This window comes from Equus przewalskii, chromosome 29 (assembly GCF_037783145.1).
Source record: "Equus przewalskii isolate Varuska chromosome 29, EquPr2, whole genome shotgun sequence".
Lineage (NCBI taxonomy): Eukaryota > Metazoa > Chordata > Mammalia > Perissodactyla > Equidae > Equus > Equus przewalskii.
The window spans coordinates 17,417,177-17,441,998 of record NC_091859.1 but is presented as its reverse complement, the minus strand read 5'-3'; the positions used below and the strand labels follow the sequence as shown (position 1 = coordinate 17,441,998).

Genomic DNA, 24,822 nt, shown 5'->3' with positions numbered 1-24,822 from the left:
AAAATTATTTTTAAAACATAAAGATGTTATTTCTTTCCATCGCAGGATGAGACAGCTAAAACAAAATGCATTCTGAATGGGAATTAATGCACTATTCATCTTGTCTCTTTCTAAAAAGTTAGAGCATTGATCTGGAAACAAAGAGCCCCCCAAGAATTGGACTAGGGATTATACAATAAGATCCAGATGAGTGGGAGTGCCTATGAACCCCAAGCCCACTGAATCCCCTTTCCTCCCCAATAGAGCCCCACTTTCCTTGACTTGTAAAGCAATTCCTACCTGTTTGAAGATGCTGCTACTTCCTCAACACAGGACATTAATTTTAAGAGAAATTTCATTCTTTTTGTTAATGCTCCATTCCCCTTAATCTTCAGTGATTCCCCATGTATAATAAAAGGTATCAACTGGAAGGTGAAAGCTAGGGATGAAAATATTACTCTAAACAAACTGAAGGAATTTCCTCACTTTGGCCAGCTTGGCTAAACATGAGGGAAGATAGATAGATTCTCAGGGTACTCAATCAAGGAGGGAGAATGATAATATTAGAACAGGCTGAATTTAGTTATATGAGTGTACTTCCAGAGATTTTAGATTCATTACATAAGTGTAAGCAGTTGGGAGTCTGTCTGTTATTTTGCTGAAAAACTTACCACAAAACGGAACTCAGTGGAAGCGTACATTAAATGAAGTTCATTCCTTGGTATATTATGGAGGCACAAATCAAAACTTCTAAAAAATAGAACTCTGCATCTTTTCACAAAATGCAACTCTCATATTCTATGATAAAATGGATTTGTCATGTATAATCCATCCATTCATCTTCATCAAGCATTGAGAAATACATTGGGGATAGGAGTATCAGTATCTTTAAAAAGACTTCAGTGATGCCTGTAGTTTGCTGGTGGAAGGCATAGCAGTGAAATTTGATTCCTTGATTTCTATGAGCGAGGGCAAATCTGGAGTAGAAAAGATCAAGTAGTGTCTGTTCACTGCCAATGAGTAAAACAGATATATTTTCCATTACTAGACATTGGGATCAACACAAAATTAGAATGGTCTGATCCAAAAAGAACTTAATAATGGCCAATTAAGAATCAGATTTCCAGGAATGAAAGAGATGTGAAGTACTCTGTGAAGCTATTTTATTTTTAAAACAAAAACCCTGCAGAACTGCTCATCAGAGCCTTGGATGAGCCAATATGACAGATAATGCAGAATTTCTGCCTTTTACTGAATTTCTAAATCTTATTTAAATCATGGACCTAAGCTACCAGAATGAAAGAGAGGGTATCTTGTCTTCAAAAAGTACTGCACCTTGGGGCCAGCCCAGTGGCACAGCGGTTAAGTCCGCACATTCCACTTCAGTGGCCCAGGCTTCGCCAATTTGGATCCCAGGTGTGGACATGGCACTGCTTGGCAAACCATGCTGTGTCAGGCGTCCCACATATAAAGTAGAGGAAGATGGGCATGGATGTTAGCTCAGGGCCAGTCTTCGTCAGCAAAAAGAGGAGGATTGGCAGCAGTTAGCTCAGGGTTAATCTTCCTCAAAAACAAAAGAAAGAAAGAAAAGTACTGTACCTTGATTGATGTCACAAGTGTGTGCTACTATTTTTTTTTTTTTTTTTTTACCTAGGCTTCCCCTAAAAGAACCAGAGGTCATTACCAGAGTAATGTGCCCCGAGGAAGAAAACATAATTTTGAAACAAAGCTAATTCCTGCGGGCATAGGACACTTCTGCAGTCCAGTAGTGAGGGTTTTTTGATGTTTAGATGACAAGTGGAGAAGTTTACTTTTATCCAGCCTATATCTTTTGCATATCTATTTCCCAAGTTCTTGGATGTATAGTTGGAACAGATGACCTCAGACACTGACAGTTTTCTCGCACTGGCTCTGTAACCCGTGAAAGAAAGACCATACTGTTTGGAAAGACCAAGCCAAACATTGCAGAGCTCTCCACCCCTACAAAAATATTAAATGAATAACAATACTATTTCAATAAAAGAGTCAGAAATATTAGTGCCACCTTCAATGACTTAAAAGTGCAGGGCTAATGATTCTCAGCACATTCTCATTTAAATCTAGCGTTTAGTGGTGGAAAGATAGTTTTAGAGGATAAAAATGGATTTTCCAAAGTTTAATTAGATGGCAACTACTGTTGTAACGGCTGTTCCATATGTAATCCAAATCATTATAGCTCTTAGTACCTTGTATGAAGCAACTCATCTGAATTATGTCTTTTTCCTCTATTCCAATTAACAAAATTACAAAAGCAGTCTGTTTTCTTTCACCAAACAGGAACAGCAATATAATCTTGCTCTACTGTTCCGGGATTGTGTTAACTCCTTGGCTTTGTACCACGTTTTAGTCTGCAGAAATACCATCTCACAAAACATCATGGCATACAATCTAGAGGGTAAACTTTATTAGCTAGATACATTGGTTAGACACTTGAATGCCGGAACGTGGAAGGCAAGCATAATGGAAGACCAATGGTTGCCAAGTCATTGACTTATTACTGGGATTTAGAGGTCTGAGGAAAGTTGGACTACATCTCCAAACTGAAGACAATTTTGTGAACCATGTATCCACTACCACTAACAACATGGATAATCTCTGAATTTTGAAGGCCAAATATTATTCCACTTGAGTTCAGTACTGAGAAGTGTAAGATAGAGAAATCTTCACAGATAGTTGAGGTCACAGTGATCCTGCTATTTATCACTTAGATTAAATATTATTTAGAGAGTGTAAGACAGGTCAGGTCATTATAAGGAGCATGTAGTAAGCCTTACTAAGAGAATTAAACCCCTACCTTGCCAAAGCAAGATTATGTTCTATTGAGTAAATAATTATTATCCTTTTGAGAAACTAAACCCAAGGAGAGGCTGAACAACAATTTGACATTTGCTTCCCATGAACTCAGTATTATCTGATTTATCTAGCCTAATCTGAATTGCCCAACAGTGCTTATTTAGCAAGTACATGATACAAATGGGAATGGGTTCAAATAGGTCCTAGTCCTGTGGCATAGCACTGCTGTCCCTCCCTTCAGTCACACTTATGATCTCACAAGGGCTTTCTCTATGACCAGCTGACTGAGAAGAGTATAAATACAATCAAACTATAATTGATGCTATATGATATGAGGGAGCCAACTGAGAGTGGACTGCTGCAACAATATAGCTCTGATGGGCATGGCCTGGAAGGGCAGTTTGATAAGAAGCTAAGGATAACAAGCATACAGAATTATGATTCAATGAATCTCCTCAAGATTACCAGAGACATTATGAATCTGGTAGTATTTTCTCAACATTCTGACGAAATGTTGTCATGGAGGAGACCTCTTCCGAAGTGCTACGGAGATGAGCTTTAAGCTAATTGGCTTTCAGACCGCTCACCTCCTGTTATCTTAGCATTCTCTGAAGGCCAGTGGTGCTAAAGCTAACTTGGTAGAAACAGAAAGGGCTTAAAAGCTGGAAGAAAGTGACTCTAGAGCAGAGTGGCTCTGGGTAGTTGGTAACAGAGCTCACCCAAGAATCTCAGAGCTGTTTTTATTTTTATTTTTTGATGAGATAATGAAAGTCTTCTGGTAGTCTTGGAGCAACGGGTACCAGAGAGAGTCATAGGTATCAAAGTTGAATCAAAACATAAATCGCTTATAAGTGACAGGGTTTATTGCTAGTTTCAGTTCAGTTTTAGACAACATAGCCTCAGGATGCACCAGGTGCAAAGGCTAAACTATGAATAGAAGGTTATTTGCTATCTATTCACAAGAGAAAAACCTGCGTGCTAGCAGTATTGATAAAAAATCATAGTTATGAAAATACACTGACTAAGCATTGACTTTTTCAATTTATACCCAACACACACACACGTGTCTGTACATATGTATATGTATAAATATATATATGTGGAGAGAGAGGGAAAGAATACCTGGTCATTAGCCAACAAGTGCTATCGATTCTCATGGGTCTTCCAATAAGATTATTAGTGCTTTCTTCTTAAGCATCAAAGTTCAGCAAAGCATCATTACATATGTGAGGAAAACCTCCAATATGAAACACCTCTAATAGCCCAAATCAAACCAGGAAAAAAGAAATCAAAGAAAATAAAATTATTGCAGGGAGCAAAAATAACTCACAATACTACAAAGATCTTATAGTTTTTCATCTCATTTTGAATGCAATAAGAGAAGTTAACAGTTACATAAAACAAAACAATGCTTTAGAAAAGGAACAACCAGAGGACAGATTCCCAAAGTGAATATATGATATATGATATAGAAATGTTAAAGGTCAGGAGAGAAAATTAAGGAAATCTGTCAGAAAGCATAAAAATCTTTTGAGGGGGGAAGTGGAAAAGAAGAGCTAAGAGAATTAGACAGCCTCACCAGGGGGTGCCCTATCTAAGATTCACAAAAAGAGGAAGTAGAAAAAATTGACTGAATACATGGACATCAAGTTCCAGATTGAAAGGACTTGTTGAGTACCTGGTGGGTGAGTCAAATACATCTCTATGTTGTAAAAGTTCAGAAACTTAAGATCAAAAGGAAATCCCAAAAGTTTTCAGAGAGCAAAAAGAAAAGGTCACATTCTGAAAACTGAAAATCACGATTTTATCAAGTTTTTTAATTTCAACTCCAAAAGCAACAAGACAATCGCTTATTCAAATACCTTCAAAATTTGAAAGGAACATTATTTCAGATTAGAATTCTATCCAGTCAAAGTATCAGTTAAGTGGGTGGGCTGAATGAACACATTTTTATACATGTGAGTTCACACACAAAAAAGTATCTCAGATGCACAGGAAGTGATCCAAGGCTGCACTCTGCCAAGACTGTGGAGTTAACCAAGAAAGAACAGAACACAAGATCCAGGAAGTAACAAGGGATCTAGCACAGGAGATGAGTGAAAGAAGTCCAGGACACGACAATCCCAGAGGCTCAGAGAACAAAGGTTGTATTATCCTTAATATACTTTAAAAGATAGTACTTCAGCAGAGACAGTGCGATTTTTGTGTGTTTTAATTTACATCTTAGTAAACTTAGTTAATGCTGAAAGAAACATAATGAAGATTCAGCACGAATTTTTTTAGTGCCTGTTGCAAATAATTGCCTCTTAGGTAAGATACAACTGTGCTTACTTTCATCAAACATAACACCTCTGTGTAGGTTGAAAAGGAGGAATCCTGTAGCCGTCATTAACTATCAGACAACTGAAATGTGCCACAAAAAACCTGAAGATTATAGTCTGCCAGATTTGCAAATCTAGGCTTGCAACAGCATGCAAACTAGATTGAAGTAGGAGAATATAGAATTTCAGGGAAAATACCTCCCAGGAGAAAAAAGTGTACCTAATATGTCTAATTTTACTTCTCAACACTTTTATCACGTCCTAAGTGCTTTAGAAAATTAACTCATTTAATTTTTACAACAGCCCTATGAGGGGGTATTATTGCTATTACTGTTATTATTATTCTCATTATTATTATCCTTAATTTACAGGTGAGGAGACTAAGGCAAAGATAAATAATTGTTCAAGGTCTCACAGTTAGTAAATGGCAGAAATTTACTCAAACCCAAGCAAATCTGGCTTTTAACCAGCACACTCTGTTGCTCCTACTCACTGAGTGCAACAAGTTTTTCAAAGTAATTTTACAGTTCTCTTTGAGATTTTAGAACATATTAGTGAAATAGTTGTATATGTATATAGAGCATACTACATATAGTTACATATATATGATTATAGCAAATAAACGTGGTACAACGAAGGAATTAAAATAATTTTGCAATGATTATTTTAGCAGTAAATAATATTTATACTGCATAATTTAACTTTTTTCACTATGAAATTGTATGCAGACAATATTTACTTAATCAAAGTTGGTGATATTCATGTATTAGGAGTTACTGAAGGGAATCATGGCTTCAGGTGGGATAAGGAGTGGGACTGGGAAAATGTGCTCAATCCTTATCTGACAAGAAAATACTTGATGTTTAAAATTAAGAAGTCAAACAAGAGAATACAAACAAGACTATTAAAGTAAATACTAAAGGAAATCCATGATAAAGTTGAAAGTAATGGCCTCTTGGGAATAGGACTTATGTTGTGTGTGGGGTTGGGGATTGTTATCTTCATTATCAGTTTTGTAGTAGTTTTGACCTTTAAAATGTATCATTACTAATACAGTAATTAATGTTATTATAATAATATTTAATATATTAAATGTATTATTTTGACAAAGTTTTTCAATAATATATGTATATGCTTATGTGTCAGCTATATACTTTAGTGGATTTCTTTTATATTTTTAAATCTTTTGACAGAGTTTAGTCACACAAAGCTAAAATCAATCTATTAAGAGAAAATTATTTCTCCTAGTAAAAGTCCAGTCAACTGTACGAAAACAAAGCTCCTGGGATCACAGAAGTAGTCCAACATTGCTAACATTGATGTGGAGACACACACGCCAACAAAGTTGAAATCCTGCTAGAGTTTCACATCTTTTATACCCTCACACATTGCCTTCTCTTTTAAAATGTCAATGGTCTTCAGGAAAGCCGAGATGCCGACTGTCACACTTTCTGCTGAAAGAAATTTCTGGGCCTCATTCTCCTCATAGGTAAAAGGAAGGAGTTTGAAGAGATGATTTGTGAGTTCTCCTTGAGCTTTAGCTTTTTTCTCTATGAAATTTTCCTACACTCATCTGACATGTTCACCTTCTTCGTCTCATGTAATTCTCAAACACCACTTTGTAGTAGTCACAGCAGATGCAGTCTGGGTAGACATAGGCGTATAGTGGTTAAATAGCCTGTGCGCACTCAAACAACTAGTAAGTTGCAAAAGGAAAACTGTTCTTTCATTTTACTTTATATTATTTTTACCATATATATAAGGCTCTCCAATAGGTTTCTATTTACATAGTTTATCTGATAAAAAAACTCATGGCTATCAAAGAGGTACATCTGCCTTGTGTATTTATTTGTTCATTCACTCAATCAGAAAATATTTACTAAATACCTACTATGTCCAAAGCCCCAAGGGCTTCTAAAATATCAACCTGTCATTAGAGAGACAATGCCAAATCCACATCACTACACCTTAGGCTTCTGCTGTCTCTCTTAGCAGAGTCAGATCAGACTGGGCAGAATCCTTCATTAATTCTTGGAACAGCTGACATGACTCAGACATTCTCACAACCTTCTTAATTTAATTTACTGAACTTGCACTTAAGCAATTCCAACGAAGGGTTTAAGTCCTCGTCCTCCAGGCATCACTCATCAAACGAGGGTAGATTGGATCGTTACAGGAAAAATCAAGATATAGACAGACAGAGATTATACCAACAGTGGAAAACATCCTGTATTTTTAGTCTAGAAACAACGATACCAAATCTAGCAAGCATGGTAGATGTTCATTTTTATTTATATCACGTCTTTCAGGATCCTTCAAATGCGATTGCTATCATATGCTCACAAAATGAGAGGGAAGAGTTAAGAATGATTTCCAGATTTCTGGTTTAGGAGACTGAATAAGATGATGGTGTCACTCGAAAGTATAAAATGATGAGAACAGTTAGAAGTACAGAGAGAGAGTGAATTTCATTTTAGATATATGTCTTTGAGGCATGCAACAGGAAATTTCTACAAAGTAGGTATATACACACACCGGAGTCCAGGTTTTCTTCCAGAGGCTGGGCTGGAGAGACAGACTCAGGAGTCATCATCCCAGAGGAGTGGTTAAAACCTCAGTCTCTCACAGGACCTGTGCATAGAGCGAGAACAACACAGAACACAGGACAGAATCTCAAAGGGCTCTAAAGGTTAAAAGCATTTTTAAAAAAATGTTAGAGGAAACAGAGAGTTTCAGGATATAGACAGAAAGAAGTCAATAGAAAAGGGGGGCAAAAACTAGGAGAGAATCATGTCAGAGAAACTAAGAGAAACATTTAAGAAAAAGGATAGGTCAGAATTGTCAAAAGACAAGTCAAGTGAGCTAAACACTAAAAGACTTCAATAGATTAGTAAATGCGACAATGATTGCTGAGTCTTGTCAGAGCAGTTTTAGGAAGGTGGAGGGATCAGAAGCCATATTTTGGTGGGTGGATCATGGGCGGAATGGCGAACAGAAGATGAAGACTTGAGGTGGCCAGGGTACTGCTCTGATGTTCCCACGATGAACACGTAGCAACATTTGTGTAATAGAATTAAGAAATGACTGAAATAAGTGGCTAAAAAAAGAAAATTAAGAAATAGGAGAGTAGCTGAAGGGAGCCACACAGATTTGAAGATCATCTGTTGTTTATATCCTGAGTGTTTAGAAAAAGAAGAGAAAACAAAAAAATGCAGAAGAGAGAGATCATTGTTGTGAGAAAGCAAACAACACTTGCTTTTTTTCTTAAACTATGATGTGAGTGTCCCTGTAAAGCTACTAAGGGATCATGTCTGAATCAGCTCCTGGTCTATAAAAGCCGGCCAGTGGCGTAGCAGTTAAATTCAGGGTTCCCTGGTTCAGATTCCTGGCGCAGGCCTAGCACTGCTTATCAAGCCATGCTGTGGCAGCCTTCCCACATATAAAATAGAGGAAGATAGGCACAGACATTAGCTCAGGGCCAATCTTCCTCAGCAAAAAAGGGAGGATTGGAGGCAGATGTTAGCTCAGGGCTAATCTTCTTCAAAATAAAACAAAATAAAAATATAAAAGCTCTCTTAAACTCAAATGAATTTTCGAGTTGAGAGTGTAAAGACAATATCCAGTGCCCCCTCCTCTTCCCTCTGTTCTATCTTTGGTAATGCTTCTTCTTTTTTTCTTTTTTAACATCATGCCCATCTTCCTCTACTTTATATGTGGGACACCTACCACAGCATGGCGTGCCAAGCAGTGCCATGTCTGCACCCAGGATCTGAACCGGCACAGCCCAGGCCCTAAAGCGGAACATGCGCACTTAACCTCTGCACCACCGGGCCTGCCCCTTGGTAATACTTCTGTGAGCACTGTTCAACGAGTCATATCAATTAAACTTCTTGATCCCAGAATAAGACAGATTTTGAAAAACAAAATGATTACAATCAATCAACAGAATAATGTCTGAAAGTGAGATTATTTTTACATCTTTACTCAAAAGGCACAATAATTACTTTTTCAAATATAAGACAGAAGACACATTATCTTAGACTTATATGTTAAAGTAAAAAAATTAGCAGTGCAACAGAATGCCTTGCAATGGACTAAATGCAAAACATCTGTTATAATGAGAAAAAAAATCTCATTTTAATAATTACTTGGAATAAAGCTCCCAGTCAAAAATAGAGAAACAAAATCAATTTTGTTAAAAAAAAGCGTAACACCATATTTAGTGCCAACATAAGGTATAGCTTCCCAGATTTCATTTTTAAATTCTTCAAATATATTTTTCAATCTCTTTTCCCCTTAATCAAATACATTATATCTAAATAGAATTCTGGCATCTGTTTTATATGAGAAATGAACTAAATATTTCCCTATAAACAGAGGACATTGACCTTTATTTCTTTGTATTCAATTTTTTAAAAACAAATCATCTGGAGTAAAACACTTTAAAATCCTTTTTTTTATATACTTGAAATCAAAACCACCTTCAGCTTCCTTCTGGTAGATGAGTTTTAGGTATCAGTACATTAGAACATTTTTGGAGCTGTGAATTCAGAGTGAAAATTGCCCTGAATTTTTGCTATAGGTTTTTGAGATTAAGTCAATTTCCTGTGTTGGGCTGCCTAGGTACTGAGATGCTGTGGTTGTTGGAGGAGTTAAAGTTGGAACCACAGATGCATTTATATTAGGGTGGATTCATAAAAATACGACAGTGGAGCCTGGGACAATCCATTACTGTGATTGAGCAGGGACCAATAGAAAGGGAGGAAGAAGATCCAAGAAGATTGAGGTAAGCGGTCTTCTGAAGCCCTGTCAAAGTGGAAACAATAGATCAAAAGGTGCTCATGGTGACTGGGCAGAGTAGGTTTTATTTTTTCTCATACACAGGAGGCTTGACAGCATAATCGCATTAGTCAAACTGTTTTTTTTTTTTTTTCTTAACCGATTTTTAGCAAACTTCAGATCCAGATACAGGACTCAACGGTATATTCCTGGACAGCAAGGTAAACTATTTTGCACTTTTAAAAACTCTTAAAGTTAAGATTGCAAAGTTCTGATTCATCAGAGGCAGGGTTACAGCTTCAATAGCTAAAGCAAAGCCCTATTCTGAAAAAAAGAATGTTTTAACGTGTCTCAATTGGAAGGTGACCAGAGCAGAATTCTGCAATCGTAGGAAATTTGACAGCTTGCGGAAACAGCTCTGCACTTGTCATTTCCCTCAATTTAGCGGCACAATTGAAAGATCAGCATTTCATAAATGACACTAATTTGATCATTTTCTAAGGGATCAGTAAAATTTATTCCGTCTTTATTATCAAGTGGTTGAACTAAATGTACATTGATCAGAAAGCTGCTGTTATATATATGTATTTTCTTTCCTGTTAGAATAGTTCATTGTACCTGTAACCTTGTTGATTCAATGGGGAGGGTTTATGTCTTATACGTATCGTGTATCAGCAAGTTTAACCTGTTCTTTCTTAGCAGCCATACTGAAAATATGGAGCTCTACTTGTATCCTAAACATGTTGCTTCTTATCAACCATAGAAATGCCATAGTTGAATATATTACCTACCTAATTGTGATACATACTTATATATAGAGAGAGAGTTTATAATCTAAATTTCTTGGCTGAATAACTTTATTGTGTACCTATAATATTAGAAGTCTTTCCCTATATCCCCAAATAAAACTTACCTGAGAAGCTGAGCAACAGAGAAAGAGATTAATCACACACTTTTCTTCAGATCTTAGAACCTTCCTTCACAACAAACTGCTAAAATGTTCTTTGATCTCTCTGTTTCTTTGGCTCTAGGGCCAAAGAGCCTGGGAAATCTCATCCAGATGGTTTGCTCATTTAGGAGTAAAAGTAAAAGCATATGCCTACTTCTTAGGAACAACACAGACTCTCCGTTTGAGTTATTAAAAGATCACTTTTTTGTACTCTTGCATTCAACTCTGAGTTTCAGTAAACGTCCTTGCATTAAATTGCTTGAAATGGAAAAGCACTTAGAGCTCCTAAAATTTGCTTTCCATTTCTCAGTTTTCATCGTGATTGGGTTAAAACCAGAAAGCTACACGTTGGTGAGTCAGTTTCAGTGTTTGCAAAATGCTTTGCTATAGAGATTACTAAATAGATGTGTATTAACTGATATCTATGAATAAAATTTTAACGTTTTTACCTTCCTTCCAAAGAAGTAATGTTTACTAACCATTTTGGTGCATACAATTATCTAAAGGTCAAGATCTCCAAACATTTAACAGTTGTATCCTTTATTCTAGGTACTATAATGGCAACCACAATCTGTTTCATCATCTGGGTATTATTCATAACAGATACTGCATGGACTCGAAGTGTGAGACAGGTCTATGAGGTAAATGAGCCAGAGGATTGGACTATGCATGACTTCGATTGTCCCAGAGAGTGTTTCTGCCCACCCAGTTTCCCTACTGCTTTATACTGTGAAAATCGAGGTCTCAAAGAAATCCCTGCTATTCCTTCAAGGATCTGGTATCTTTATCTTGAGAACAACCTGATAGAAACCATTCCTGAGAAGCCATTCGAGAATGCCACCCAGCTGAGATGGATAAATTTAAACAAGAACAAAATCACCAACTATGGAATTGAAAAAGGAGCCCTGAGCCAACTAAAGAAGCTGCTTTTCTTATTTCTGGAAGATAATGAGCTAGAGGAGGTACCTTCTCCATTGCCAAGAAGTTTAGAACAATTACAATTAGCTAGAAACAAGGTGTCCAGAATTCCTCAAGGGACCTTCAGCAATCTAGAGAATCTGACCCTTCTTGACCTGCAGCACAATAAATTATTAGACAATGCCTTTCAAAGAGACACCTTTAAGGGACTCAAGAACCTCATGCAGCTAAATATGGCCAAAAATGCCCTGAGGAACATGCCACCAAGATTACCAGCCAATACAATGCAACTATATTTAGACAACAATTCTATTGAAGGAATACCAGAGAATTATTTTAATGTGATTCCTAAAGTGGCCTTCCTGAGGCTAAACCACAACAAATTATCAGATGCAGGCCTCCCTTCAAGTGGTTTTAATGTGTCATCAATTCTAGATCTTCAACTGTCGCACAATCAACTCACAAAGGTTCCCCGAATCAGTGCTCATCTGCAGCATCTTCACCTTGATCATAACAAAATTAAAAGTAAGTAACCATCAGCGTGTGTCTTTAACTAAAATGCGCATGGGCATTAAATTTACCCTATCTCTTCTTTGAAAGTAGCAATGGTGTTGGTTTTTTACCCCCAACTAATGTGCCCTTAGATATGTTTTAGTTTATTTTCGATTTTCAGCATTGTTTTGTCTATTCACAGATAGTGTTAATGAACCAAAAAGTTCAAATTGTCACTTGCTGATTAAAAAGTGGACTTTAATAATCTGCAGAAGGCTATTTCCTATTGGAGAAATTAAATGTCTCTATTTCCTTTTACTCCAAGGATATTCCAATATTTCTGAGTCACTAGGTAGATTTATTTAACAAAGTGTACCAGGTACAAACAACCTCATGAATAGTAATAGAAGGAATATGATTTAGGAGGTATCAGGAAGGCACCTCTGTCCTAAAAACTGTAGGACAGCTCATGCCCAAGACCAGCCTCATTGGAGTCTCTGCTTTAGATCAGTGGGTTTCTCCAACTTCGGAGTGCATAGATTGATGACACCACCCCAGAGTTTCTGACTGAGTAGGACTGGATGGGGCCTGAGACTTTTCATTTCTAACAAGTTCCCAGGTGATGCTGAGACTGCTGCTCTGGGGACCATGCATTTGGGAACCAATACTGTAGTTTCAGGCTTTGCTCAATTGAAATGGAAACAAATGCCCCTGGAGGTTGGCATCTCCTTAGGACTAATGGCAATCAACAAGGTAGAATACCTGCTCCATTTGGAAACTAACTTTGATAAGGGAGAGACAGATGAGTGCAAAGTGCATTGGAGGCAGAGGTACCAGCAAGAAAATTAGTGGGTACAGAAAGAAGAGGCTGGAGACATTCAAAGCAAACTTGGTATCTTCACAACTGAGACCAGGCTGAACCTAGTGTAGAAGTGGACAATATCTTGGTCCAGCCACAGGGGTATTGCTACCAGCCTGGCATCTATCCATGCATCCTTGACACCAGCACAAGCCCTTTAGGAGTATAATCTTGAGGATACTCCTCCTGAATAACCCTATAAAATACATTCCTAAAGTGAGAATCAGTCAGATGGTTTGTAGGAAAATAACACACATAATTGTCAGAAGGTTGTGCTGCCCAGTTATTACTCACTAAAGTTTCATTTAAGCAAATAATCACATAAACATCCTGTTTATAACAATAGCCTATTTTCCCACTGAGTACTCTTCAGTTATTCAAGGTACTTTTTGGTTTTTCTAACAGCCTACTTGAGCATAAAGTCCAAGAACTAACAAGGAGGCTGCTGCCACAGCAATTATTTTTCCATGGTGATGAGACATCTTGTTTAATCCTGTTGTCAAAAGCAAAAGATGCAGCAGGAAAAAAATGATAATAGCTGAATCTGTTTCACTGAAACAAATAGGACAACAAACAATATTGACCCAAACATATGCAATATTTTTCCTGATGAAAGTTCTGTGCTTTAACAGGTACATTCCTTATCTGGGAACAAAAGCCTCATGGACATTTGATGTGGGAAGTTAATTTAAAGGAATTCCACATAGATCCCTGTTTGAGAATTAGGGATTCCCCTGAGAATTTGAGAATAAGTGTGTTTAAGAGTGAGGTAGCAAAATTCAAAACACATTTGGGCACATATGCTGGACACTTAAATTCTGATACAAGGTACACAATAAAACTATTCTTCCTCTACTCACATTTTAGAGTTTTCAAAGTGTTTCCTCATATATTTCTATTTTTTAATTGTTTTTATATCTTAGTGTGCATCAGAGTCACCTGGAAGGCTTGTAAAACACAGGATGCTGGGACCTACTTCCAGAGTTCTGACACAGCAGGTCCAGGGTGAGCCTAATAATTTAGTTCCCAGCTAGTATTGATGCTGCCGGTCAAGGGACCACACTTTGAGAACCACTAATTAATCCTCACAAGCACCTTGTGTGCTATTATTAGGGATTTCTGAAGGAAGAGAAACTGAGGCTCAAGTAGGTGAGGATATTTGCCTGAGGACAAAGAGTAAATGTAATAGCCCAGACCTCAGCCCAGCCATTCTCATTTTAAATGTTTTTTTTCCCACTCAGAAAGTATAATCATAGCACATTATTCTTCAATCCCCACAATGCAAGACTTTAGAAAACATTTTATCAGTAGAGGTATGCTAAGATAATAATATTAGAATAATTTTAATAGCAACAACATCAACAAAGAAAGATTGATTTGTTTGGTTCTTAATGTAGATACCAAGCACGGTCATTTCTATATTCCAAAAATATAAATGTAAAATAAAAATTTTCCTGGCTAGAATTATTGGCTCACCATTATATCACACTGTGTTATAATAACCGTTAAAATACTTAGTTCTTCTGGCCACATAATCTATTCTACTTGTTAATAAAGTGGTCTCCAAAAAACATACATTTTATATGAAGAGTTCTCAGAACTTACTGGACTGTGAACTTTTCTTATGAAAAATGATGGAAATATTTATTTCTTCTGAACAACTTAAGGGACTTTACATTTGGCAAAAATGCTATCTATTCAAATAAGTCGCTGCTTGGTGCTCTTTAAGAAACACCAGAGTTAATTCGTGAAAATATAATTAAATAGAACACTTGTTTCTCATATTTCATTTATTGAGACATGCATTGATTATGGGGCATGAGGGTGATAAGAATAATGAGATAGCACATCGAAAGGGAAATGACCTCTCCAGTAGACATGGGACCCAGTAGGAAAAGGACCAGGCTGGGACTCAGTCTGCCACTTGCCTGTTGAAATACCTTGTGTGCATTGCCTTACCTCTCTGGACCACTATTCCTGTAATGCTCAGGTTGAGAGAAAAAGAGGGTGTATGATGATAAAGTGATAATATATGTGGAGAAAAATAACTTGATGAGAACAAAACTGCTATATAAATATGAATTATTATTTTTAGCTGGTAGAATTCACAAAATGGCATAAGATCAGAGCAAAGCAACTTCTCAGTAAGCACAAAATCCTTCAATACAACATAAATCCGTATGCATCAATAGGACACAAAGGAAGGCCATTGCCAAAGTTAGGTGGGTCTTATCTTCTAAGGAAAGATCTCTTGCTCAAAACATCTTCAAAATGAGATTTAAAGGCAATATACAGATTCATGGTTGAGATCAGCTAATACACATCTTTCTTTGAGTTTTGCTAGTTTAACAGGCCTTCTCTCCTGAATGCTCCTAAATCTCAGTATAGTCATGCATGCCAAGGGCTCTCATCCAAGGCAGGTGCATGATTTCTCACATCCTAACCATGTGAAAAGGCTGATGGGATGTTTCCTGGCTTGAATACTTTGTAATTCAATTCTTGGCAAATGTTTCCTTTCCAATTAAACACACTCATGGATGGAGATTCCAGGTTGTTTTCTAACTATTATATATGCAAACTTATGTTAAATGTACTTTTTAAAAAACTATCATCATACACTATTAATGTGAAATTTGCATTTTAAGGTAATTTTCAAGCACTTTCTCTAGTGATAGACTGAGTTTCCACCTACACATCCATCTATCCATCCACCTACCCATTCTTTCAGTACCAGATCTGAACTGCTGTCTCCACCTCTAATACCCTAAATACTACCTGTCTCACCCTATAGTAATCTAAGCATGGCTTATCTCACCGGCAAGCTTAGAAGACAAGTGATATCTCTTATTCACCTTTGTTTCCACCACAGCTTTTAGTGATACGTCCTTTCTAGTGCTCTGTTCTAAATATCACTGAATTTGGAGTGAGATAACTATACACATGCTGCACATATCTTCAGGGTTACTCTTATAAAACAGATATTCACGATCCCCAACTTATACAAAAATAGTTCATGTCTCTGCCACTTTCATAGATCAGGCCACTAGGCCCTCCATTGGACCATTGCAATACTTCTTGGTCTTCCCATGCCTAGTGTCTTGTGTTCCAATTCATTCATTCATGCTTTCTTTGTCTCCGTAGATGTGAATGTCTCCGTAATATGTCCTACCACTACTACACTGCCTGCAGAGCAAGACATCTTCAGTTATGGACCTCATCTTCGCTATCTCCGTCTGGATGGAAATGAAATCAAACCACCAATCCCAATGGATTTAATGACCTGCTTCAGGCTCCTTCAGGCTGTCGTTATTTAAACACATCTTCAACAATCTAAAATTGGTTTAATGAGCTAATATTTCAGACATGAAATTTGGTTACCATTCATAAGTTTAAGTCAAAAACCACATTTCCAATTGTTCTTGGTCATCACTTTCATTTGTGCAGCTTAGTTTTTCTATCCAAAGATGCTTCCGCCAGTTATATGTAGCATAGCCTGCTTTTCTTTAATTAATAAAACAGACACAGAGTTAAGATAGTTTATCAACTCAAAGATAGTTTTTTTGGTCTCTTTCACAGCTTACTAATACCAAATAAAGGAACTACATTGTTATGCGATAGAAAACACGTATTTGTTTATGTTCAAAATTACTTATGCATATACTATATTTACAGTATAAATACAGTAATCTAATAGGAGGCAGTAAGATCTGAAGAAAATGAAAAAATGAGATATTTCTTTACCATAATTATAAAGAAATTATTAAATTCAGATTGCTAAGTAGCTTTTGTAGGTATAAGTTTGCTATTTAGTTCAAGAACGGATATGAAATGCATCAAATACTTTATAACAATAGAGTTCTAGTCATTTAATACCAAATAACAGAGCAACAGTCAGTTTTAGATCATTACTATTTCCTACAGCTGCTGTTCCTAGATATAGTGCAATGTACTCTAGCAACTAAACATCTTAAGTTTCACATTTATTATAACATATTTCTAACAGAATCTTAGTGTTTTAACACTTGAAATACACTTGAATTGCAAATTATTCAGCTCTCATATTTGCCAATGTTTTTTGGATTTTTTAAATAAAAAGAGTGAATGCTTTCTAATAAAACAGAAGTAAAATATTTATTTCTGATGCATTATTCGCAAGTTTCGTTAATAACATATTTTAATAAAAAGTGTTATTGTAACAGTTATTTCCATTTTTCTGACTTGAATATATGCACATATGTTTTCCCCTTACCTTATTTTTCCTTTCTTTCCAGTAAATATAAGAAAAAAATTATACTCTAATCAATTAACATAATACACCTGTTTCTCATGAGTTAGAAAGATAACCCAGGATTTCATTAAGTAACGAAGTGTGGTTTACTTTAGACTTCTGATTTTGTAAGACATATGCTATAAACAATAAATATTCCATAAAGATTAACACATAACTCCATATATTTTTTCCAGATAGTATTCCAAAAAACTCTATAAAATTTGATATATTTTCCTAGCACAAGATCATATAAATTTGTGAAACACTAGATTAAAGAAAGTCCAACATGATACTTTACTCCAAACCTTCTTAGAAACTTAATATGTTATTCTATAATGTGTATTCCCAAGAAGAGAATATAATGTGTGGTGTTGCTTACCTATTTTCACACCAAAGCTTATGTGTGGGTGGGAGGGAAAAACCAGTGAATGTGCTTTGAGTATAACTTTAAAAATGCTGGCTGAAGGCAAGAAATCAAATTACTATCATGTAAAAAAATTATATCATATATAATTGTGTCATAAAAATATAGGTAATCAGATATCCCCATGCTGGGGACAAAGAATGTGTTGAGAGAAATATAATAATTTTAAATACTTGAAAACTTGCCATGTGAAAAGGGGATAAAATTTATTCGAGGAAGCTCCAAAGTGAAGAGTAGAACACACGGGTGAAATGTATAACGAGCCATGTTTTAGCTCCACCTAAAGAAGAATTTTCTAATAGTTATTCAGAATCACAGAACAATGGAAGCAACTTTTCTTGAAATAGAATTACCCACCGCTGGAACTGTTCAAACAGAGAATGAAGAGACTGAGTGATGATTCAAGAGAAAGGATATAAAAAGGATTCCTGTTCTGGAAGCAAAGTCGTGAAATGTTCCTCTTAGACTTTTCCAACTCTAAAATTTCTAATTCTTCCTTCTTTCCTTTCTTCCTTCCTTCCTTCCATCTTTTTTTTTTATTCCAGAAAATATATATTGAGTACCATATATATACCAGACTATACTACACATTGAGGATATAATAGTGCATACACTTTATACAATAGTGGATGAGACATAACTTAGCTGAGTAATCACAAAACTTACGTAAAACTTTATCTGTGATAAGTGCTAATAACAGAGAGCTCTATGGTGCAAAAGGATTACTAATAATGATTTGATAGAAGAATTCCCTAGAGAAATAATGGTTAAGGAAATGCGTAAAAAATAATAGGTATTTGACAACACAGGTTGGGAGGGAAGACTATTCTAAGTAGCATTTAAAGACTCTGTAGTCCCCAGGAACAATTTGGAAGTCACTGAAGAGTTTTAAGTCAGAAGGGATTAGATTCATTAAGGGTTAATATCGTGTGGCGGTAAAGAACATTAACACTGAAGCTAAAATTACTAAGTTCAAATCTCAGCTTCACCACCATGTGGTCCTGGGCAGAATCTTTAAATTCTCTCTGCCTCACTTTCTCCTTATTTATATGCGGACAATTAATAGCACCTACCTTATGGTAAGAATTCAATAAGTTAGAATGTGTAAATGCTTCGAATAGTGCCTGACACATGGTAGGTGCTGAATAAGCGTTAATTATTATTATTGTGTGCATATGTATGTGATATATATATAGGTAGATGAAGATATATACTAGATACATACGATATATACATATACACAAAAGTTTCTTCTTGGTGCAGTGAGCAAAACAATTTGGAGGAAACCAAGACTGGATGTGAGGAGATTGGGTAGGATTTTAATCTTACAGTACAAATCAGGGGGAAAAAAAGGTAGTTTGGAATATAAGGGCACTGTGGTGGTGGTAGAAATAGAAAGAAGTGGACAAATGTGAGAGAATTCAGAGGAAAATTGTCAGGATTCAGTGGTTGACTGGATAGATGGGAGTGAGAGCAAGGAGAGTGTTAAGGTTTCTGTTTGCATAATTGAATAGATGGCAGTACATTTTCTAAGAGAGACTCAATTAGAAGAGAAGATCATGAGTTTGTTTTTAGACATGGTTAATTTGAAACTGTTTGATTCATCCAAGAGAAGATGTGTAAGTTGTTGAATGAGGACTAGAGTTAAAAGGAGAGGTCTGGGTAGATGTATAAACATGTAGGTGAAATTTTCTAGATTTTAGTAATATTTCCAATAATTTTGGAAGACTTCTAGATTTAAATCATTAAATATTCATACTCCTAGGAGATAAGACTGAGTCAGGGACAGGGGATGGATCAGGAGAAGCAAGGACAACTCTAAGTATTGACAAATAAGCTATGAGGAATAGAATGAGCTTTCTATTAGCAATTCTTTTTTTTCTTGATTATACTCACAAAGTTACTATAAGCCTCTAAAATTTACAAGTAATCTGCTGTTCTCTTTCTTGATGTTGTATATATTTTGACTACTACCAAAGAAATCATGAAAAAAATAACTAGGAGACAAGCTCAAGCCATTATTGTAGTAATGTGATCTTAATAAATGCTCAATCCCTCATTTTATGGCCCTAACTAAAACACAAAACAAAACAAAACATTAGCCATGACTACTCCACGTAAATATCATGAAATTAATTCATACGAAAGAAAAAAGGGCAGAGATCAAAGAAAAGGCAGTCTCCTATGATAGTGAGGAATGTATTCCCAAATGATAATTTTTTTAAAAAAAAAGAAATGGACTTTTGTTGGTAAAAACACTGTAACAGATTGTTTTATTTGATTTCTCTAAACTTTCTTGAAAAAAACAAAAAAAAACTAGACAAAACTGGCATCTTGAAGAAAATTCCCGATGACATCTTTGATAAGATTGGTGTCAAAAAATCCAATGAACTCCACAAGAACAATTGAATGTAAATGTGCATGTGTGGTGGGGGGGCAGTTATTAACAGACAGATAACAGATGGTTATAGAGATATTTAAAATTTAAAGTGTTCTAAAAACTATGCATTGGCCAGGAGAAGTGTAAAGTTTATTGATTAGAGTTAATATTGTATGTCAAACAGGAAGGATGAATTTTTTTTCAAAGTTAACCACAACATATAGGTAAAGAATGCATAACTGGCAAACTAATAAAGAGAAAAACAGAATAACAAAAAAAGATTTATTAAGTCCAAAAGAAGGCAAGAAGAGAAAGTAAAAAAAAAGCAACAGTAGAACACATACAATGAAATAATACATTTGAAGCCACATATTGGTAATTACATGGTACAGTGGTTAGGAACTTGTGCTTTAGAGAGAAAAGATTGAGTTTCAAATCCAGCCTGTGTCATTTACTAACTCTTTGATCTAGAATGTCTTAACATTTCTAAGCATTGGATCCTCCACTGCAAAATAGGGAACAATATCAGCTATCTTACACAGTTGCTGTGAGGATAAGAGAAAGAACAAATCTGCACTTCTTATTATACGACACATAGAAAGTACCCAATAACTAGTAGCTTTGAATCTTATTGCTAGCAGAGACTCCAATACACATAATTACACAAATTTTCTCTAGACTAGACCATTTTTCAAATAAGGAACTGAGACAAATGAATGGCGGAACTGATCCAAGTTAAAGGTTTTAATTTCTGGTGCAATGGAAGGATAAACAATCAACTGGAATCGAGAGTTACGGAATGGGGCCAATGAGCCACGAGCATGAAACTGGATAGTGAAAGAAATGAAATTAGGAGGGGATAGATAAATTGGGAGAAAAAGACTGAAGATTCCCTGGGATGAAATACAGGTTTGAAAGGAATTAGAGCGCACAACCTGGAAGGAAGAGAGATCTGAGCCCAGAAGGCTACAGTTTCAAATGTCTTAAGTAGCTCAGTGCTGAGAAATGAAAAGGTAATGCATGTGACCATGTGAAGGAATTGCCAAAATAAATAAGAAGTGAACGTTACCAAGATAAAAAAGGTCAAGGAACTATGACTTAGTAAGAATCTCAGACGTAAGTGCTTATGGCACCCTGGAAAGAAGACTCAGCACAAAAATCCTAAAACTTTTAAACAATACAGATAGCTTCAGTATCTAGTTCAGTGTCATGTAGCTGTTGGATGACAGACACAGGATTCAAACCCAGGTCGTCTGGCTTCAGTGTTCATGCCTGAAATGCTAGGTTATACCATCTTTCATGATTAAGTATGCCATTATAGCTGAAAAAATTTAACAAAATTGTTCTAGGATAATACGTATACATCCACAGCAATTGATTATTAAAATGCTAGTTTAAAAATTATTCTGTCCCATGGAATGATATTTTGCACAATATCTGAAGTATTGGATATATTGATGGTAATTTATGATTTAGCAAAACAGTGAAATGTCACATTTAGCAAAAACTATAGAAAATTTTTCTTCTTTATGCATCTGAGACAGATGTCAGAAATAACTTGCTCACAATATTTCTTTACTGGGAAAAGAAGGAAAGTGATATATAAGCATATTGTAGAATTCAAAACTATTAAGTGAATATAACACATAATTTGCAAAATCACAGGATTATTATCTTGATGTTTGAATTTATTGTTCTACCTTTGGAAAAATATCACTTCCCTTGTGACATCCAGCTGAATAAGCAAGCTTCAAGTTTAGAAAGAGACTCATTGTCTGAATTCTTAAAGGTTTCTGAAGACAAGTTAAAACTGTCCTGGAAAAAGATCAGAACAGTAAAATGACTAGCAGGAATGTCTTTTGCAAAATCCATCTGAAAAGCTGTCCATAGGGTATGTTATGGCGCCAGGATTTGTTTCCAGCAGGGCAAAAGCCCTGCCATATATTCCATTTGCTGGCCTCCCATTTACGTTAAAGGCGACATAACAAAGCTGTTGGTTAGTGGGAATATAGCTGGGAATACCGTCCAGGTGGAAAAGTAGAAAAATTGCCTTCCGAGAAATGGAAAGAGAGATGGAACAAATATTTTTCCTACACAAGATTAGCAAATAATTGTATGCACTATATATGTTTTTATATAGTTAGGAGGAAAGGGAGAAAGTGGTTTGGGAGACCTAGTAGTTACTGATGTATTAAAATCGAAGATGGTGAGATGTAGTAATAAAAGCACTGAGGATGTAGAATCCAATACAAATAAATCTGAATCCTTGATCTGCTAAGGGAAACAGCAAATTACTCAAATTCTTTGATTATTGGTTCTTTAATTATAGTAGACAGAGAATAATATGTACTTTATATGATAGATCTCTGAGGACAAGAATTAGTATATTTAAGATGCCTAGAATATCATAGAAGCTCAATAAATAAGATTATTATCATTAATATTATTGGTATTATTATTATTTGAGGTTCTTTTTTTTTTCTTTCTTTTTGAGGAAAACTAGCCCTGAGCTAACTGCTGCCAATCCTCCTCTTTTTGCTGAGGAAGACTGGCCATGAGCTAACATCCACACCCATTTGCCTCCGCTTTATATGTGGGACACCTGCCACAGCACGGCTTGTCAAGCGGTGCCATGTCTGCCTGCGAGATCTGAACCTGCGAACCTCGGGCCATCGAAGCAGAACGTGCACACTTAACAGCTGCACCACCAGGCCAGCCCCATATTTGAGGTTCTTAAACAAAGATGTTCTAAAGAAAATTTTTGTTGTTAGTGCCTTTGAGTTGATTCCAACTAGCACCCCTGTATACAGCAGACCAGAGCCTGTCTGGTCGTTTTGCACCATCCCATCACCTTCTGGAGCTGTATCAGACAATGCTCCGATGCCATTCATGGAGTTCTCACGGCTAATTTTTTCAGAAGTGGATGGCCAGGTCTTTCTTCCTAGTCTGTCTTGGTCTGGAAGATTCCACTGAAACCTGTCCACCATGGGTGACCCTGCTGGTATTTAAAATACCGATGGCATAGCTTTCAGCATCTCAGCAACACACAGCTGCCACAGTATGGCAACCGACAGACAGGTGGTGTGGTTCCCTGACCCAGAAATGAGACCGGGCTGCGGTGATGAGAGTGCTGAATCTTAATCACTAGACCACCAGAGCTGGCTAAAGAAAAGTCAGACAGTAATATATCTGGAAGAAATAAGTGATAAAGTAAGAATAGTAAAATGTTAATGTTAGAGTCTAGCAGTTCGGTGTATAGGTATTCACTGCAAGATTCTTTCAATTTTGTTGTTTGAAAAACTTTATACTAAAATTTTAGATAAAATATCTAGAGACAGAAAAAGGGTTTCATAATTTATTAGTTCTTTTTAACTTACAATATCCTAGTGGTTTATTGAGGCTCCAAAATACTAATCAAGGTACTAAACGTATCTAAAATCTTTAAATGCAAGTTTTATTTTTATGGAGAGGTCCAATGTTCACCTATAGCTTTTCTTCTCTTTGTGGGTACACTGAAGGATTAAATTTTCCTGTCCCCTTGAAAGAAAGCAGAGAACCCATAAGACAATTTCTGGCCACTGTGCAATGATTGGAAGTGACAAGTATCACTCAAGGCCAAAGGATTTCATTGCTGGTGTGCAGCCTTCTTTTTGCATCCCACCACTGTGACGAGGGGAAAATTGCAAATGCTCCCTGGTCCAGGTGGTAGTGGTTCTGTCACTGTCAGCTCTCTGTGTGTCTCTCTGAGGGAATTATATGGGCCAGAGCTGCCCCTGCTAACTGGTATAGGGACAGATAGCGTTTGAGAGAACCAAGCTTTTGGTTTTGCATGAAGCCAGTGAATGTGTGGTATTTGTTATTAAAGCATAACAGTCTATCCTTAATATTTCATTCGTATTTTGCATATGTTTTCAGTGATGTGAACTGATAAATTCTCAAAACTTAGTGTTATATAACCAGTATGATATTTACAATTTAATTTTTATCTAAATGATACGTGAGCTTGACAAAAATCAAATAGATAAGAAAAACTTCCAATGAAAATGATTTCCTGCACCATCCTTTCCACTCCAGTCCAATTCTCTAGAAACAACACTTTAAATGTTTACCAGTTTTATTTTTCTTGTGGTTATCTCCATATTGCTAATAACACATGTTCTTATCTCTCTTGATTTAGCAACTTTAAGCAACCCGTATTAACTCTGTTGTAGAAGATTATTTAGCATCCTCAGCCCTATCCATTCCCTTCTTCCTATATTTTGATAGCTATCTTATTATTTGTATTTCTTAACTTAGATAGTAAACTTGAATAAAAAAACTCACCTGTATTTATAATTTCAACAACTCTCAAAGACCATCTCAGGTTTTCTCTATGTGAGATGAGGTTATTAACATCCTAATCCCTCCCTTTCTTTTGTTTTCATCTTCTCAGATATACATTTAATTTCATGGTGAAAGTTGTTCAAGTTTGCACTTTCTTAAATGTTAGCAATGTCTTCCATGCATTGCCTATAAATTGATTCTAAAATATGAAAGTTAAAAAGACAGTTTACATTTTTTCTTGAACTGCAATAAGAGACAGGCTACTCCTTTTCTGTATCTATCCCTTTGCAAATGTT

General features: G+C 36.1%; 1 protein-coding gene across 4 annotated transcripts; it reads left to right on the top strand.

Moving 5' to 3' along the window:
- The first annotated feature begins 4,790 nt into the window (after positions 1 to 4,790).
- KERA (keratocan) lies at positions 4,791 to 17,263 on the top strand. Of its 4 annotated transcripts, none has more exons than XM_008525695.2 (4): positions 4,791 to 4,955; positions 10,082 to 10,132; positions 11,410 to 12,303; positions 16,271 to 17,263. In XM_008525695.2, the coding sequence occupies exons 1-4, from the start codon at positions 4,904 to 4,906 to the stop codon at positions 16,441 to 16,443; spliced, it is 1,170 nt and encodes a 389-aa protein (XP_008523917.2). In that variant the 5' UTR covers positions 4,791 to 4,903; the 3' UTR covers positions 16,444 to 17,263. The 4 variants fall into 4 exon arrangements, with proteins under 4 accessions (XP_008523917.2, XP_070455273.1, XP_070455271.1 ...); XM_070599172.1 differs by having other exon boundaries at positions 4,797 to 5,121; XM_070599170.1 differs by lacking the exon at positions 4,791 to 4,955 and adding an exon at positions 9,577 to 9,918.
- Positions 17,264 to 24,822: the final 7,559 nt, after the last annotated feature.